Source organism: Rhynchophorus ferrugineus, unplaced genomic scaffold (assembly GCF_030347505.1).
Source record: "Rhynchophorus ferrugineus isolate W39M unplaced genomic scaffold, kcgeb_rfMv2 rfM3, whole genome shotgun sequence".
Classification (NCBI taxonomy): Eukaryota; Metazoa; Arthropoda; class Insecta; order Coleoptera; family Curculionidae; genus Rhynchophorus; species Rhynchophorus ferrugineus.
The window spans coordinates 73,981,835-73,998,602 of record NW_027472582.1 but is presented as its reverse complement, the minus strand read 5'-3'; the positions used below and the strand labels follow the sequence as shown (position 1 = coordinate 73,998,602).

Here is a 16,768-nt window from a genome sequence, read left to right as displayed (position 1 = left end):
TTTTGGCCTTACAGGCCTTACCATACAGGGTTATTGTATCTGTATTTCTAAGAATTACTGTGTCTGTTCTTTGTGGTAGATTTTACTCGCTGTGTGAATATGTCGTTGTCTTCATTCTGATGTATCAATATCTCATTCTGATGTAATGGGTTTTCTTTCAGGGAACTGAAAAACTATTTCAAACACCTCATTTTATCCAACTCAACAACATTTAACGTCCTGACTTTTTTATGGCACTTGTATAATCGAAAAGGTGAATGACCTTTTCCCTTTTTATTTTCTTTTCGTAGCCTGCGTCAGTATGGGTTTCAGAACTTGTTTACATGTAAATATCTTACTGTATATTGGCGGTGCGAATTTTTGTCGTGTCTTCGTCGTAATTTTCTTAGAGATTTTTGATGCAGAAATATTCTTAGTAAATACAGAAATGTTGCGGATAACTTATTGTTGGTTCAAGCTACTAACTATCATTTATTGTTTAAACATGTTCAAAATCAACTTCAAAGTTCAAAAAAGTGTCAAAAAAGGTACAAAATCAAGGTAGTTGTTCAAGAAGTAGCTCATCTAACAACCAAGCGTTTTCAGCTTATTTTTTACGTCAGCTTATGGTTAGGGTCTTTCAGATTACTTAAAAACAAATCTTTAATTGATAGCAAAGCCACTTTTGATTACTAAACCATTTAATATTGCCTCTTTCAGTTTAGATTTTGTGGAAGAGGAATTTACATAATTATTTTTAAAAATCAATAACTTTAAGTAAGTAAATCTTTTATTTCCATATTGCTATTAATGTGCTGACTCTTGTTACTTTTTAAAATAGTTGACATCAATACTAAACAAGTTTTTAATACTCTGAATAATTTCAACCATAGTTCTTCAGTAAATTAATAGTTATTTAATAGTTTTATTGATGCTGTGACGAAATATATTTTGTCACCTTTGTTAATTGTCAATTACCGTTGACAAGTCGTGATTGATAGACTATTAACAGTCGGGTATTGTAGTTTTTTTGATAAGAATTAATGAAGAAGCCTTTACGGTAGGGGCACTTTTGGACTTTATGTGTGTTAAAATACGTTTCTGTGAACTTATCAGACGTTATAATATCCTCTTTTTTTTTGACTTACTGTGAAATTTAATTACTTTTTTGTCAGAGGCAATAAAATGCATTTTTATATATATTCTAAGGTTGTACTGTTTATAGTTTCTTGTTAATGGCGTCAATTTTACTGGTTACAAAGATTATGTTATTTATGATATAGTATGCATCAATGTATCATTTTTTATAGGTTTCAGTGTTGTGTTAATGGTGCTGTTCTGCAACATTTTTGCTAGTATGTCTTGATGAATTAACGCCACCTAAGTAAACATTTTATTTCGTGGTAGAAACACCATTTTGTTTTTTTGGAGAATGATAAAAAAATTTATTTCTATTTCTGTATATAGTGAGTTGTGTTTTAGGGACCAGATATTTTCGTGTTCCTGCAACCGCGATGCCAAGCAATCCTCCTTTTTGTTTCGATAAATCAAATGATTGGCGAATCAAATCTTTCTTTAATAACGAAATTGCTTTCATTGTTCGCTGGGGATTGGTACGAAGTTCCTAAGGCATTTGTTACACTTGTACTTGGACATATTGATGATACGTCAAGATATTTATAACATATGAATTGAAAAGTCCTCCGCCTACCATAGAAAGCACATTAAACACATTTTTTTTGGCAAAATTACTTTTTTTATTCAACATAATTCCCTTCAAGGGTGATACACTGATTATAGCGACCCTCCAACTTTTCGATACCATTTTTGTTGTATGATTTGTCCTTTGCTTCAAAATAGGCCTCAGTTTCGACGATCTCCTCTTCATTCGACGAAAATTTCTTCCCAGCGAGTATTCTTTTGGGATCTGAGAACAGGAAATAGTCGCTGGGGGCCAGATCTGGAGAATACGGTAGATGGATGGATTTTTGCCATCGTTTTCACTGACTTGTGACACGGTGCATTGTCTTGGTGAAGCATCACTTTCTTTTTCTTCAAATTCGGCCGTTTTTGGCGATTTCGTCCTTCAAACGGTTCAATAACGCTATGTAATAGTTGCTGTTGATGGTCCTTCCTTTTTCGAGGTGGTCAATGAAAATTATTCCATGCGCATCCCAAAATACAGACGCCATAACCTTGTCAGCCGACTGTTGCGTTTTCCCACGCTTTGGAGTGGATTCATCGTGTGCAGTCCACTCGGATGGCTGTCGATTGGACTTCGGAGTGAGATGATGGAGCCATGTTTCATCCATTGTCACATATCGATGTAAAAACTCGGGTTTATTAGGTTTGATCATCTTCAAACACTGCTCCGAATCATCAACTCGTCGCTGTTTTTCGTCAAATGTGAGCTCGCGCGGCACCCACTTTGCACAGAGCTTTCTAATACCCAAATATTCGTGAATGATATGATGTACACGTTCAGTTGATATCTTTAGGGTGTCTGCTTTTTCAATGAATTTCAATTTACTATCATTCAAAATCATTTTGTGGATTTTTTAAAAGTTTTCGTCGGTAACAACATCTTTTGGGCGTCCACTGCGTTCACCGTCTTCGGTGCTCATTTCACCACGTCTAAACTTAGCATACCAATCCTTGATGGTTGATTTTCCTGGGGCAGTATCCGGAAACTCAGAATTGACCCAAGTTTTTGCTTCAATTGTATTTTTTCCCTTCAAAAAGTAATTTTTTATCAACACGCGAAATTCCTTTTTATCATTTTTTTTCACAATAACAAAAGTTGCTTCACTCAAAATGCTATAATTCACAAACTAATGATTCGATAGCTGTCGAATTTATACACGCATCTTTTGAGGGTTAGGGCTAACTAATAAACATATGGATTTAATTCTAGTAGGGCCATTTATGTGTCAGGCCGGGGAATATTGTATTGACCTGTTATTTTTGTCAAATATCTCTATAAACATGTAAACTTAAAACATTTTAATTATACATAATGATCTTCCAACTTTTGCATAAAATAGGTAAACAGAATTTTAACAAGGAAAGACTAGCAGTTTGCTTTTTAGTATAAGAAAGTAAAAAGAAAAGTTAGTAAAAGAAAGAACAGAACAGAACTGTAATAGATCCTATTAAATTGATGGTACTAAACAAATATAAAAAGGGAAAAGACAGAAGAAATAATTTTGATTCATTCCAAAGTTCTTTGTTCATGTTTTTTTAAATATATTTATTTTTATATTATGCTTATATTTTTAACATAATATACATTATATATTTATATATGTACTTATATTTACAGATTATATTTATTTAATTCATTGAATTTTATTTAAAAAAATTATTTCAGAAATTAAATTGTTTCTTATATAAAATTTATTAGAACCAATCAAATGTCTTCGCAGCAAAATGTTTCTCTAACAGGTACCTATAATGAAGATTTAAATTGAATGGCCGATATAACCGCATCTGTATGTTGGGCAAACCAAACTTTTCTCCAGAGACCCCTATTGTTTAGTTAGTTTTCTCTCTAGATAACTATTAATAGATGCCCTAAGATCGTGTTATTTCGAAAATGACAGCTACAACAGCAAAATCTAAACTCGGTTCTATTTTTAGTAGGTACCACATATGAGTGGTACTGAAACAACTTCGATATTATTAGCCATAAAACTATTATTGCCCAAGTAGTGGATCATCGACGGCAGTTTCCATCGGATACGGGTACTTCTACGAAACAAAACCGAAAACATTACATCACAATTACGTTAACTGTATTAATTAAAATGCTAATGATAACTGAAGAACGCCCAAACGTAATAAAAAACGATATTCCCTCGAGATCGTTAAATTAAGTTCGGCCGGCTTTGCCGAAAATACGAACCTGGTCTTGTCCCACGCGTTTCTTCCGCTGACGTTGGCGGGAGGGGGGTGGATATTCGGTTCTACTCGCTTATACTTTGTAAGATGCGCCCGACTTTACAAACACCTCCAAGGTTCCTGTAATAATACATCTATGATCTGTTTGATTCTTACTTAATTGTGTTAAAGGTAAGTGTTTGCTGAGTTTGTTTATAAAGTAGTACTAATTTATGTTTAAATAAAATGCGCTTATTGCAATAACAAACATTAATAAGTAAAATGGCTTGATCAATATTTGCCTTCAAGTCTAGAGGGTAAATATAACAGGTCATTTGAAAAGTCCCCGGCCTACCATAGTAAAATACATTTTTTTGGCAAAATTACATTTTTTTTATTTAACATAATTCCCTTCGAGGGAACGTTTTGTCCTTTGCTTCAAAATAGCGAGCGAGAATTTTTTTGAGATCTGAGGACAGGAAATAGCCGCTGGGGACCAGATCAAGAGAATACGGTGGATGAAGAAGCGATTCGCAGCCCAATTCATGGATTTTTGACACGGTGCATTGTTTTGGTGAAGCAGCATATTCTTTTTCTTGAAATGCGGCCGTTTTTCAGCGATTTTGTCCTTCGAACGGTCCAATAACGCTATGTAATAGTGGCTGTTGATGGTCCTTCCTTTTTAAGGTATTCAATGAAAATTATTCCATGTGCATCTCAAAATACAGACGCCATAACCTTGCCAGCCGACAGTTGCGTTTTCCTACGCTTTGGAGCAAGTTCATCGTGTGCAGTCCATTCAGATGAGTGTCGATTGGTCTTCGGAGTGAAATGATGGAGCCATGTTTCATCCATTGTCACATATCGACGCAAAAACTCGGGTTTATTACACTTGATCATCTTCAAACACTGCTCCGAATCATCAACTCGTCGTTGTTTTTCGTCAAAAGTGAACACACGCGGCACCCACTTTGCACAGATCTTTCTCATACCCAAATATTCGTGGATGATATGATGTACACATTCGGTTGATATCGTTAGAGTGTCTGCTATTTCATTCAGTTTCAATTTACGGTCATTCAAAATCATTTTGTGGCTTTTTTAAATTTATTAAGTAAATATCTAATACTAAAATGCGAAAAATAACATATTTAAAAAAATCTAAGTTTGATCATTGTTTAGTTTTTAGGGAGTTCCTTATATATTTTATGAAGTCGGTTCAATTTTTTTGTTAAAAATATTTTATTTTTCTCTTCGCACTAAGCTACTTCCGATTTTCCGTCATATCAGTTATAGTATCTGAGTATTTGAGATAAAACTTTGTACGTGCCTTTGAAATTTAAGGGTTTCCCTTGATTTACCCACCTTCCCCCCAATAGATCCTAACTTGGTTCCAGTAGAACCACCTCGGTAGTGCACTCTTTCGAATAAAGAAAGAATTTTGAAAATCGGTCCATAATTGACGAAGAAATCGGCTACTCAGCCGAACATAGAACCTCCTCCTTCTTTGAAGTTGGTTAAAAAATGGTCACCACGATTTCAGGTAAATGTAAGGGGAACTAAAAATTATGGGCGATAGTTTTAATGATATTATTAGTCTTCGGATACTCTGAGGTTCGATTTTTGATAGTACAAGTTTACGTTAGTTGTAAAAGTATATTCGGCCTACGCCACTGTGTCTGCATTTTACTTCTAGTAGAGACCTTTCACAAATTGCATTGAACTGCTAATTTTTCTTTACGGAGCCGTATTTCAATTTCAATGTTGATTGTTTTCCGGCTAATAATTTTTTACTTTATATTGAACAATGGCTGTTATATATATTATATATTATACCAGGTTGAGAATTATCGATCCCTATTTCTATCTGTTGAAGAAAGGGCTATTTTCACTATAATTTCCTACAATTTCAATAGACTTATCTTGTTGAGTCTCCAGTTCATTATGGCCCATCGTTGCAATGATTTTTACGACAAATTTTTTGAAGAACGAAAAGTCAGAAATTAGGGGAAGCTAAATCAGGTGAATAAGCTGGACGTTGAAACAATTCGTTTACTTTACTAGCTTAGTTTCTTTTAAACATAATAATATAATTTTGCGACATATATACAAAATTAAATTACGAATAAAAGAAATCTAATTTAATATAAGTGTTTGCGCTCGGCACCGACTTCAAAGTAGTCAGTTGGTAGTAGTTAAAATAATATTGTAAATAGATAAATGGGTTTAGTAAGTATTAAGCTAAATTGTTTGTATATATAACGGATACCATTTTGATTGCCTATAACTTTGTTCAAAGAAAAGATAAGTAAGTTCGGTTTTCATAAAAAGCTTACTTGGTCTTTACATTTTTTTTTTGTTGTGATTGAAAAGTTGTATAGGCTGAATGGTGACCACGATTCGCTATACAACTTTCGGCTCTTTTTAAGGCATTTCTTATGACATCCTGCAACATCTGCGGCTGAACTTCTTTGAATTTCGTGACGAATATTGTCTTTAAGATATTGAATCATTTGGGGCTTTTTTACATAAACTTTTGATTTCAAAAAACCCCATAAGAAAAAGTCTGGTGCTCTTAAATCCGGAGATCTGTATGGCCATGTTAAATCATCACCTTGCGAAATTGGTCTTCGAGGGAAAACGTCATTCAATAATTGAATTGCTGAACGAGCTGTGTATGCTGGGGCCCCATCTTACTGAAACTACATCTCTTCCAGTCTTTGCTCTTCCATTTCACGTCCAATAAAATCTCAAATCATGTCTTGGTACCGTTCAGCAGTAACAGTAACTATATCTTGGTCATTTTCAAAAAAATAGGGACCAATGATGTGTCCAGCACGAATATCACACCACACAGTTGTTTTTAGTGGATGGAATGTTTCATGAATTAATTGAGGATTCTATGTTACTATATGCTGAGAAGAAAATGGTCTTCATCACTCATTATCAATTTAGACGAAAAAATTCAGTGTCACCAGACTTTAGGATTGCATTACTGTACTCAATTAGTTGATCAGCATCTCTCGGTAGCAATTTTTGTTTCTTTTTTGGACTAAATTAAATTTGTACGGAAACATTTTCAAATCAGTTTTCAAAATTCTTCTTAAACTGCACGTAGAAATGCGTAACTGGGAACCATGTCTCCGAATTGATGTTTCTAAGGATTCTGCAACACTATCACGCACCAGACCCCCATTTTCAGCGTTACGAGACGTCCGTTGTCTTCCAGAACGAGGCTTGTCTGCTGTCGTACCGTACTGTCGAAAATTCTCATGCAATTATCGGTTACATTGTGGTTATTGTTATAGTATTACATTGTTATTGTGGTTTTGCGAGGCACTGGACGATTAGGATATTTTTGACGCAATTTCTACTGAGTGGCAATAATGGAACGATTATTTTTAATAAACATTGTGACTCTTTCTGATTGCTTTTGTGGGGTATATTTATCCATAATAAAATTGGGACGTCTGCACAACACAATGGTTAAAGAAAATTTGAGCTAAACGTAATATAATAATAAAAAACCAAGATGGCGGACAATTAAAATGGTAGCGGGACTTTTGCCTCATCTGTGTTAGGTTTATTTTTATTTAGTTATTGCATCGTTTATTATGGACATATTTTGTGTTAAAAGTCTAAGTTTGGTTTGGTCTAAGTTACAGAACTTACGATATTAATAAATCAACAAATGAAAAATGTGATTCCCAACATCGATTTTCTTAAAAATATATCGTGTATGTTGATAAATATTACGACAACTGTTAATAGGAAAGTCAATATTTGCGGTGACTTAAAATAATTATTTTTCCTGTTATTTGTTTATGACTGGTGGGAGATTTGTAGAAGGCATTTCAATCTACTGGACCATAACCTTTCAGTCATTGTCTTGTCTTAGTATTTGTTGTATATTATTTGTTGTTAATTTTAAAAATTATTTCAGCTACATTTTGAAGATGATCCTAACTCCTATAGAATTTGGCGCCTTAGTATTGGGATTAATTGTGATATGGGTTTCCATTTCCCTCTACAGACTGAGGCCTATACTTAACTTTGCCAAAAACTACAAGGGATATAAATTTTACCCTGTATTAGGAAATTATTTGACACTATGGAAAAGAGGTTTGTATTTGTTATTTATCATCTGCTTTTGATTTAGAAGTGTGGATAGATGTATAAGGGATCAATAAAATAATATGAAGGACTACAATATTTTGGTATTAATAAGGTTGAGGCTGAACCACCATTAGCTTTTGAAACAGTTCACGGAAAAGATTCATAAAGTGTAATAGTTCCCAATGGTATGTTGTGATGTGAAAATTCTTATACCAAAACATCCGCTAATTGCTTTAGTGATGTTGGAGATGGAAATCTACTTAGCAGATAGTCAGTTGCTCTAAAATTCTTCATAACATTTCAATTAAGTCAGTTGCTCTAAAATTCTTCATAACATTTCAATTATATTGAGGTCTGGTGATTATTCTGGTCAGCGGAGATGTTTAATGCTATTCTGATGCTCCTCAAGCCAAGACTGAAACTTTTTGACTGCGTATGTGGGCTCTTTATCTTCCTGGAATGTGGGAGTGCTTGGCAGCAATATGCTAGTCATAATAAGAACTTCATTATTGAGGATGTCGAGATATTCGCGGTAACCCGGCCAGTAATGTGAATGAAAGGACCAACTGAATACCATAACGGAAGCGGTGTTACCAACATTTAAAAACATATACTATATTGCATTGGGTTCATATCATTTCGTGTATCCTCTCTAAAATTTGGTAAAATATAGGTTCTTGTTTCAATTGAATAATTGAATCAGCGATGTCAAGTAACTGCAAACTTAATTGTAATACTATTATTTTCCCTCGTATAGTTTTGACGGTGAGTTTGAGTGAGTAATTGGTTGAAAATTCCATGGAGCTACTAAAGTTCTTGTCTAATTTTTTGTCACATTTTCAGGTTTAACTTTGTCTCTCCATCTCGATCTTGAGTTCGACCTCGATGTATTCTCCAATTCTCCAATTAATTTTCTGCTATTTACTTAGTTCTAGAATTGGTTCTTCCTTTTGTTCGTGGTGTATTTCTATTTATCTTCGTTATATTACTATAAATAATTTTATATTCGTCTTCTTGGTCCACTGCCTTGGCTTGGTGAGTTTTAATGCGCCTTGTAGGTCTTTATATATTTTGTTTTTTCGTTCATATTATCAAGGACAAAAGAAACAGTACTTGGAACATTTTCTGACGACACAGTTACAGTGGCAAAATGTGTATCTCTGGGGTATCTATCTATCTTATATCTAAATTTAGGGTTGCACTAAAACATCAAACCAACTAGTAATCCAACGACCCCAAAACAAAGTTCTCTGATTAATTACCAATGCCTATCGCTACGTAACCAACGAAGAGCTGCACCATGATCTCAGAATCAAATGGATACACGAAGTTATTCAAGATTTCGACCTAAAACATGAAATAAGTTTGCTAAATATAATATAATAGCTGTATAATATAATAATGTATAATCACCATTTGCTGACATAACACCTGAATGAGAACTTTCGTTAAATTTGATTTTGTAGATTCTTTTTCCAATAAATATGAGTAAAACATTGTAGAGATTGCTCCGAAGATAAATGAATTCAAGTAGGTTTTTAGTACCGTTAAATAACATTTAGATAATAGAACATAATTGTAGAATCATACAAATATATGTAACAATTCTTACTTGCAATATTACCACATACGCACCTATTTCTTAGTCTTTTTGGTGTTTTCTTGTAAGTGAAGTTGAAGCATTCGTTTGTTTCAAAAGCATCTGAATTCTCTGAATTACTATTATTTATTCCTCTTCGATATATATTACAAATAGTATGCATTACAATTCAATTATCTATGTAGATCTTAATTCCATATTTTGGTTCAAGATCATCTGATTTGAAATACAAATGATAGACCTTCCTGTCAGGAAGCCTGATGTGGTGGGGGGGTCATAAGAGTAAGCGGTTTCTCGAAATTTATCAGTGTTTCCTTTTAAACACGTTTTCTTAAACCAGAAAAATAATTGAATTTTATTTGAACCTTCACATCTTGGAAAATAACAACTGAAAATGAAATTAAATACTACAAGAACAACGCCATAACAACATAATTTCTTAAAATCACACACAAAAAAGCAAATATAACCTAAAATATATTATAAAATATCAAACCGAAAGAAGAAAAAAAATCTGCTGGTTCTTGATTTTATACTTCTAGTCCACTAGTTGTTAAGATGCTCATTTAAGTGTCCATTCTATATTTATATGTTTTGTGCACATAGTCATTGATAGTTATCTTGAATTTGTTGGTTTTAGATTTATACAAGGTTCACTTACAGACAACAAAAGAATTGGGGCTGCCTTGTAACCTATGGTTTGGTCATAATTATTATTATTTAACGGATGATTTGGACGTCATCAAGGTAATCCTAAACCATCCCGCTACAATAGATAAAGGGAAACTATACGACCAACTGGAAATCGTGTTTGGGGACTGTTTACTTTTAGTTTCGGGTAAGTGATCTTTATAAGGTGAGGCAAAGGTCCCGCTACCATTTCTATTGCGCACAATCTTGGTTATGTGAAGTTTAACTCAGTTTCTCTTTAACCATTGTGTGGTGTAGACTTCCAATTTTTATTATGGATAAGTACACGCCACAAGAACGAGCAGAAACAGTGACAATATTTATTGTAGCGGGAATTTTGTCCCACGTTGTAGAAAAATACTGCATTTTGGATCTCGCTCACGATTATTTTCTAGGCGATACGTGGAAGGACAAGCGGAAATTCTTTTCAAAAAGTTTCACCCAGTCCAAATTGACCGGTTTCGTCCATCATTTTTACCAGAACAGTATCGTTTTGTTGGACTGTCTGAAGAATAGCGGTGACGGGGACATTTTCCATATGATGGGACGATATACGTTCGATTCATTTTGTGGTATGCGTTTGAGCGATGCGTTTTTGTTAAGATCTAAGCGTCTTTTATATGCTGTTATAGATTCATTCTTGGGAAAGAACTATGGATTACAGACTAACGCTAAGAATAAGTTTATAGAACGGATAGATGAGTAAGTACCTGTACGTTTATTGGATACTGACAATATGTATTCTGTTTCACATTCCTTAACTTTATCTATCAATTTTATACCAACCGAAACATAAAGATTTATTTTAACGCTTCCCTGGGATCCTGAATGCATCTCGCCTTTTGATACACTCTTATGAATTCCTGATTGAATTACAGTCAAAAGCTGCGATTTTGATGAGGTATGCTCACATAAATTTTGGTATAGAATTCGAAAAACTCAAAAATTTGGTATAGTATTAAATTCAATCTGCAAAATTAAGCATTCTGGACAGTCGATGGTCTTCAATTTACTACTGTTTGCTACTTTATATCTCAGAATGAATGAGTAGATATCAACAATTATGTTAAATTTATGAATAAAGCCATGAATCAACGTGGCGCCTTCGTTAAAATGTAGACTGATTTGTAAACAATTTTTAGTTCAAACTGTGGGTCTTTTGAAGATAATATCCAAACTGCTGTTAGTAAATCTGCATGCTGTTGGTATCTTGTAATTATTTTATGCACTTATATTATTATTAACAGAGGAAAAAAGCTCTCCCTAAACTCTGAAAATTGTTTTTTACTGGAAGTTTTACCTCAGTTATTGATATATTATGGTTATTATTACTAATGAGCATTAATTTAATAGATTACAGGCGTTCGCTGGTAACCACTTCTTGATACCCGTGTCTTTCTATTTACCAATCAGACTGATATGCATCCTGGGGTCTGGGACGAGGATTTTGAAGACGGTCAATGAATTAAAGCAGTTTATTAAAAGGGTAAACAAGATAAACGAACGTAGCGTCTTCATACTATGTTATTATTTGTAGATAATCGATAACAAGAAAGATGAACTGGCGCAAAATCCAGGTAAACATTTATGTTAGCAAATAGATGGTGATGGTTTTCGGAGTTATATGATCAGGTATATATAGTCAATTCAAAACAGCAGTGTACCGACGTGATCTGTATCAAATATAATTTATTTTAACATTATTGTACATCTTATTAAGGATTTAAAACTACAATTAATTATATAACTACAGTAATTTATAGGTTAAAGTTGTTTTATTATATATACATTGAACTTTTCTCCACACTAGTATAGGTAGAGTTCTAATCGCTTTTTTAGGTAGTGGTATCCTTCGAAGGCCTAATCTACCTAATTAACAATTGTATATCTGAGTAATGTATTATACTTTCATTAGAGAGTCTATTTACGTTTTACGTTTAGTTCTTGTTTCCTTCGATGCAATGTTTCCTTGTGAAGTCATTTTGATATTACTATATTCCTCCTTAGTTTGTTCTGTTACTACCTATATACATCTTTCTTGATAAAACTACATTTAATAACTGCATTCTCCTTAATGCATTTGCCAATATCTGCAAAACAGTTAGTATTATTTCTCTCCACATACATTTTAACCAAACGTTCATGTGTATTCTGAACAATAACGCACCTGCTCATATATGTTTCACACTCTATAATACAATTTTCTACAGTTAAAGTATATTAATTGTATACTGACTTTTAGTTATTTCCTCTACCATCACCCTGTCTTAGTAGTTGTCAGCGTTGAATCATAAACCAACATTCATAAAGTTTTATTCAATCACTGTCATTTTCAGAAACACTAATCGAGTGAATAACTAAGCTGGTTATTTCCAATATATCAAGAACTTGATCATCCAAACCGAAGATGTTATTTTCGATAATACCTCTTTCTATAAATCCAGACAGTTCTGTTTTGAATATCCTCCTCGACCTGAATGTCTATTGTGATATCCTTTATTAACTCAATTGAATTAAATATGTAGTGATAGGGAGGAAAATATAATACTCTGTGTTCATAACGTTCAGTAATCTGCTGATTGGAATAGAAGCACAACAGCAGGTTGTTGACAACAGCAGATTGAAGAGATACGACATTGAATAGATATAATAGCAAACAGTTTAAGAAGAGAAGAGACTTCTCGTAAAACAATGATGAATTGAAAAACTTGCTATAAATATAGTTTTTAGGAACAGAATTACGAATTTCAGTGCAGCAAAGATAATGTTGTGGGAGAAAATACCGACTCTGAGTAAAGGTCTTGACACATTGTCGTGTTTCTATCATCATAAATATAAACAACGATAATTTTTAATTTATTATGATTTTTTTAATGTTTCAGTGGTTGACAATCAATTATCCTTTGTTGACATCATGATGAGCGACAATCAAAACCTGTTTCCCCCGGAGATGATCCAGAACGAATTCTTCTTATTTGCTACCGCGGTAAGGGTGATAGTTGTTGTGATATACCGAAGTATTAGTAAACCTTGATCATATTTCAGGCAACAGATACGATAGCAAACACGTCCTCATATATTATGATTTTGTTGGGGATCTATCCAGATATACAGGTAAATAAGTCATTATTGAGTTTACGAAAAATAGCAGGTAGATGATACCAAATCATTGCGCGTTTTTTTCCGAATAATGAGAGAAAAACTGGCAAAGTTAAAACAACTTTGCTTTCAGTAAAATTTAAATTACAAATATTAAACAGGTATAAATAATTAGTGAGGATATAAGTATGCATTTCTTATCATAAATAAATCTGACATAAATTACATATATAACATAACAGGTCAATTGAAAAGTCTCCGGCCTACCGTTTTTTTGGCAAAATTAGGTTTTTTTATTCAATATAATTCCCTTCAAGGGTGATATACTGATCATAGCGACCCTTCAACTTTTGATACCATTTTTGTAATACGATTTGTCCTTTGCTTCAAAATAGACCTCAGTTTCGGCGATCGCCTTTTTATTCGACGAAAATTTCTTCCCAGCGACCTTTTTTTGAGATCTGAGAACAGGAAATAGTCGCTGGGGGCCAGATATGGAGAATACAGTGGATGAGGAAACAACTCAAAGCCCAATTAATGGTTTCTTGATAGTGCACTAATGATCCAACGGCTGTCAAATTTATATACGCATCTTTTCAGGGTTGGGGCTAACTAATAAACATACGAATGTAATTCTAGTAGCGCCATCTATGTGTCAGGCCTGGGACTTTTCAATTGACCTGTTATAAATAACATATACGTATAACAACCAATAGAACATTTTAGATATATAGCGTTGGAAATGTTACTGTCAAGAAACTTGTATTGCTTGAATGCTAGAATTGGTTGAAGGATGACTGGTTTATGAATAAATTTACTGTAAATAACATGTAAAAGCTGAAATTGCCGGCTTGGTTCGCGCAGTGGTAAAGGCAACAGGACGGTCCATCTACTGTTGTGTTAGTAGGCGGTTCGAATCCTGCTGGGCTGGGGCGTTGGTAAAAGGAGACTTTAAAATATACAAAAAAGCTGAAATTACTTTTTGATTTTTGTAGTTTTATTACTATTGATAAAATATGAAATGATATATGTTATAATATCTCATTTCCTTATTCGTTAAATAACCAATTTTATTGGTTTTTAGGAAAAAGTGTATGAAGAAATCATTACTGAAATTGGCAAGGACAAGCCTATTGTCCCGGAGGACCTGAACAAACTGAAATATACTGAACGATTTATGTATGAATCCATGAGGATTATCCCAGCAGTACCTATCATTGTCAGATACACAACTGAAGATATTCCAGTGGGTAGGTTATGATATATTTGAACACATGATAATTTTTTTTTATTGCAAACTCTAGATATTTTTGGTACTTTTAGACTGCTTGAAGCCCAACCTTTATGTAGTTGGTTATAAATTGCGATATTGTTTTGGATAGTACTGCTGTATGGTGGCTTCGAGCTTCATATTTTTCTGTTTTAATCGTTTGTTGGCCTAGATCAGTGGCCATTTTATTTAATTTTTTTTGGTAAATTTTTTTACACCCTTATTGTCTTTTATGTTTTTTTTCCCTCTTGCATTCATATTTACTTATTATGTGATGGTTAAAGCACCTTTTTTTCCTGTTGATATTCATCTTGTATTTGTAAATATTTTCTGGTCTCTTCTTAATACATAACTTAGCCACTTTACTCTCTGATGTTTAATCATTTATTTTGTTACTTTTTGGTCTATTCATCGAGTAGATTTGTAACTAACTTCATGTCGAAGCATCACTAACGTCCATCCGTCAAGTGTGAACAATGCATTGTTTTGGTGCTTTGAAAAAGTTCGAATTTGTACAAAATAAACCGCATTTGCTGGAAATCTTGCTTTTTTACCCTAAAGATTTGTAGAGATTCAATACTATGAATTCCATAGCTCCAATGCTACTTTATGATAATTCTCTGTATTTGGCGGGGCCAGCTTGGTGTGGTCACTGTGAGCTACTAAAGCCTAATGAAACTTTGATTGTGCATCGCTAATGACGACAATTGATCGGTGAAAATATACCTAGAAACATTAAGATGGGATCAGTTACTTCACACGCCCTATTATCCATACCTTTCTCCTTCTGATTACCACTTGTTCTGACATACGACTCGTGATCTATTTGAGCAACGCTTCTTATGAATATAGCAAAAATGTGGTCGATTTGTCGATATATTCAAAATATATATCGTTCTATCGAGATGGAATCGTTCTGCCGTTCTTCTCTTACTAATCTCTTATTATTTTATTATATTCTTATCATCTATATGTCTATTATTGCTATTCCATTTCAATCTTGCCTTGACTTTTTATAGAATTATTGTATTTTTTCATCTATTTTAAGTTATTTTTCTTTCCCTGCTGCTCTATTAATAGTTTCCTGACCCATTAAGCTTTGTCTTGATTACACGTCAGTTTGTTTCCTGAAAAAATAGCTTTTATTAATTATAACGTACATACACCATCAATAATTACTAATATGTGGTGTTTTTAGGTAGTATAGTTATTCCAAAAGACGTGAACGTATCTATAAGTACAATCAATGTACATCGTAATGAAAAATACTGGCCCAATCCAATGAAATTTGATCCGGACCGGTTTCTGCCAGAGGAAGTCGCTAAAAGGAACCCATACTGCTACCTACCGTTTTCCTTGGGGGCTAGAAATTGCATTGGTAATATCATTACGTTGTTTTTTACAGTTTCATATTAAGTAACGTGCATTTTTAATGTTATACAGGAAAAAATTATGCCCTATTATCTTTGAAAGTCGTCATAGCCAACGTGGTTAGAAACTACAAGATAACAACAAAGTACAAATCTATAGAAGAGGTGCCGCTAAGGAGCTATATAACAATGAGAGCAGCTATCTCTCCTGACCTACATTTCGTTCCAAGGAATTAAATCGGCCTCGATATTTTGGATATTTTAATGTCTTTTAACGTTTTGGATAAGGCAGGACTTAACTGATAATGTGCATTTTTAATATATTTGAAATTTATAAAGTGTATAAATTTTATTTTAATTTTTTATTTTTTTTTTTATTATTTATTATAGCAATCTAGTAAATTAACACGATTTACTTTTATCCTAATTTGTTTGGTTTTAAAAATACAAAGCAGTTATTCTACGGTAGATACTTTGAGATTAATATATATGCCACTGTTTTTAATATTATTAACAGGTCACCATACCATAGTAAAACACGTTTTTATTTGGCAAAATTAGCTTTTTTTATTCAACCTAATTCCCTTCAAGGTTGATACACTGATTATAGCGACCCTCCAACTTTTCGATACCGTTTTTGTAGTACGATTTGTTCTTTGATTCAAAATAGATCTCGGCGATCACCTCTTCATTCGACGAACATTTCTTTCCAGCGAGCATTTTTTTGAGATCTGAGAACAGGAAATAGTCGCTGGGAGACAGATC

The 16,768-nt window shown here is 33.4% G+C and overlaps 1 protein-coding gene across 4 annotated transcripts; it reads left to right on the top strand.

The window, feature by feature from the left end:
* Positions 1-3,929: 3,929 nt before the first annotated feature.
* On the top strand, positions 3,930-16,355 carry LOC143192383 (cytochrome P450 4C1). Of its 4 annotated transcripts, none has more exons than XM_076397722.1 (12): positions 3,930-4,050; positions 7,802-7,980; positions 10,215-10,412; positions 10,660-10,836; positions 10,897-10,966; positions 11,618-11,750; positions 11,802-11,841; positions 13,147-13,250; positions 13,310-13,378; positions 14,448-14,613; positions 15,832-16,011; positions 16,077-16,355. In XM_076397722.1, the coding sequence occupies exons 2-12, from the start codon at positions 7,815-7,817 to the stop codon at positions 16,238-16,240; spliced, it is 1,467 nt and encodes a 488-aa protein (XP_076253837.1). In that variant the 5' UTR covers positions 3,930-4,050; positions 7,802-7,814; the 3' UTR covers positions 16,241-16,355. The 4 variants fall into 4 exon arrangements, with proteins under 4 accessions (XP_076253837.1, XP_076253836.1, XP_076253835.1 ...); XM_076397721.1 differs by having other exon boundaries at positions 14,448-14,617; positions 15,836-16,011; XM_076397720.1 differs by having other exon boundaries at positions 10,594-10,836; positions 14,448-14,617; positions 15,836-16,011.
* Positions 16,356-16,768: the final 413 nt, after the last annotated feature.